General features: G+C 39.4%; 1 protein-coding gene across 1 annotated transcript in view; it reads right to left on the bottom strand.

The window, feature by feature from the left end:
• Positions 1 to 333: 333 nt before the first annotated feature.
• LOC106530241 (tumor necrosis factor receptor superfamily member 6B) overlaps positions 334 to 1712 on the bottom strand; it is a gene marked incomplete at its 5' end in the record, with an annotated part of 8984 nt that continues 7605 nt past the window's right edge. Inside the window, 1 exon segment of the mRNA XM_014025823.1 lies at positions 334 to 1290. Coding sequence (XP_013881277.1) covers positions 944 to 1290 — 347 coding nt within the window.

The raw sequence follows: 1712 nt of genomic DNA, 5'->3' as shown, positions 1-1712 counted from the left end.
TTTAATGCACCATTTTACTCACAAAATGACAACATCCTGCCACCAGGTGGCGGTGCACAGGGTTCAGAAGGATATTGCAGCTSGAGAAATTCACCTACATTTAGCAGCATTTTCACCTGCCTCTTTTGCTGCAACCCAGTTGAACTGGGAAGTAGGAGTTTCCTACTTGCAAGTTGTAAATTTAAACTGGAATGCCCCTCCAGTGGGACAACAGCATTAAAGTTAAATACAACTGGAGCGTCACCATAACACTCACGTGATGAAGCTGTCGACATGCATAGAAATATATAATACTTTTTACATGTGTCGTTTCTGTATAGACAATAAAGAATGTTTAAGGCTGATTATATTATCTCTTTATTTAAAACAATAATCCAAGCAGCATATTCTATAATTACATGCACAGCTTCTRTATAAAAAATATATGATTAAAAACATTTCTACATTCTGTCACACTAAAGACCACATCTTAACTTTCATTTCATTCACTTTAAATAAATAATGATCTATACATTAAGCTGCAATATGAAACAACAGAACAAAACAGAACAGGTGTAACATGTTTTTACTAGATGGAATCAGGAGAGGTAACAGTTTTTGACCTGTAGGTTATTGTCAGTGATTTGGATATAAACTTGCATTGTTTATTTATTGTTTTTATTAATTTATATTGTTCTCTCTCAACCCTCTGCGAGCAACAGTCTTCAGAAGCCGGATCTCGCACAGCAGAACGGACGCTTCCTGAAGACGTTACTCGCAAACGATACAGCAGTGATCAACAGAACAGAACATTTGCTCATAAATCGTCATGTTTCTGACTGAATCTGAACACAAAAGATCTGTAACAAAACATCTGTAACAAAAGATCTGTAACAAAAGATCTGTAACAAAACATCTGTAACAAAACATCTGCAAAACATGACGCTTGGTATTTGTTTACCGTTCAGCCCTGGACTGAACTTAAATCTGCTTCCACCGTGTTATCCAGGYGACAGTTCTGGGACAGATTTGTGTCGGTTTGGTTTAGTTTCTTCTGCAGCCTCTCACCGATGCTGTCCGCTCCCACTTTAATCACGACATCCGGGAGCTGCAGGATCTGCGTCGCCGAGGCCGAGGAAACCCAGCTGCTGATCCGCGAATGGAGCTCCGAGAAGTTGAGCTCCAACGTCTCTCTTTCCTTTTTGTCCCCTTCAGACGGGAGCTTGTGCACGATTCGACGCAGGCGCTTGATGTTCATTTTGTGGTGAGCGAAGAAAGCTGGGATGATCTCTTTGAAATATTCAGCTTTGTCTACAAAAAGATGATTATATGAAGTCAGTGCAAAGTAAGGTAGAAATGATAATCATACATTTAGCATAGAGACATTTGTTTTACATGCAGTAAAAGTTGGAAAGTCACAAATTTAGACCATCTAAATAAATGGAGAACCTGCCTGAAACTCCACATTCTGTGGGATTAAACTGAGAAACCTTCCTGAACAGGAAACAAAGTGTCTTTAACTWCAGTCCAGTTGTCCTGATGCATCTCAGTAATCCAGGTAAAAAATCAAAAAGAAAAAAAAATTGTATAGGTCTTCTGGACGGGTTCTTCTCTAATGAAACGTTTCGTCTCTCCTCCAAGAGACTTCTTCAGTCTGAGAGTATCAAGTCTAAAACTCGACAACAGAAGAAGTTTGCTTTACTGGAAACTCGACTCTCTCCGCGGTACACATC

Source organism: Austrofundulus limnaeus, unplaced genomic scaffold, assembly GCF_001266775.1.
Source record: "Austrofundulus limnaeus strain Quisiro unplaced genomic scaffold, Austrofundulus_limnaeus-1.0 Scaffold502, whole genome shotgun sequence".
In the NCBI taxonomy this organism is placed as follows: Eukaryota; Metazoa; Chordata; class Actinopteri; order Cyprinodontiformes; family Rivulidae; genus Austrofundulus; species Austrofundulus limnaeus.
The sequence above is the reverse complement of the archived record's forward strand: the minus strand, read 5'-3'. Positions and strand labels throughout refer to the sequence as shown.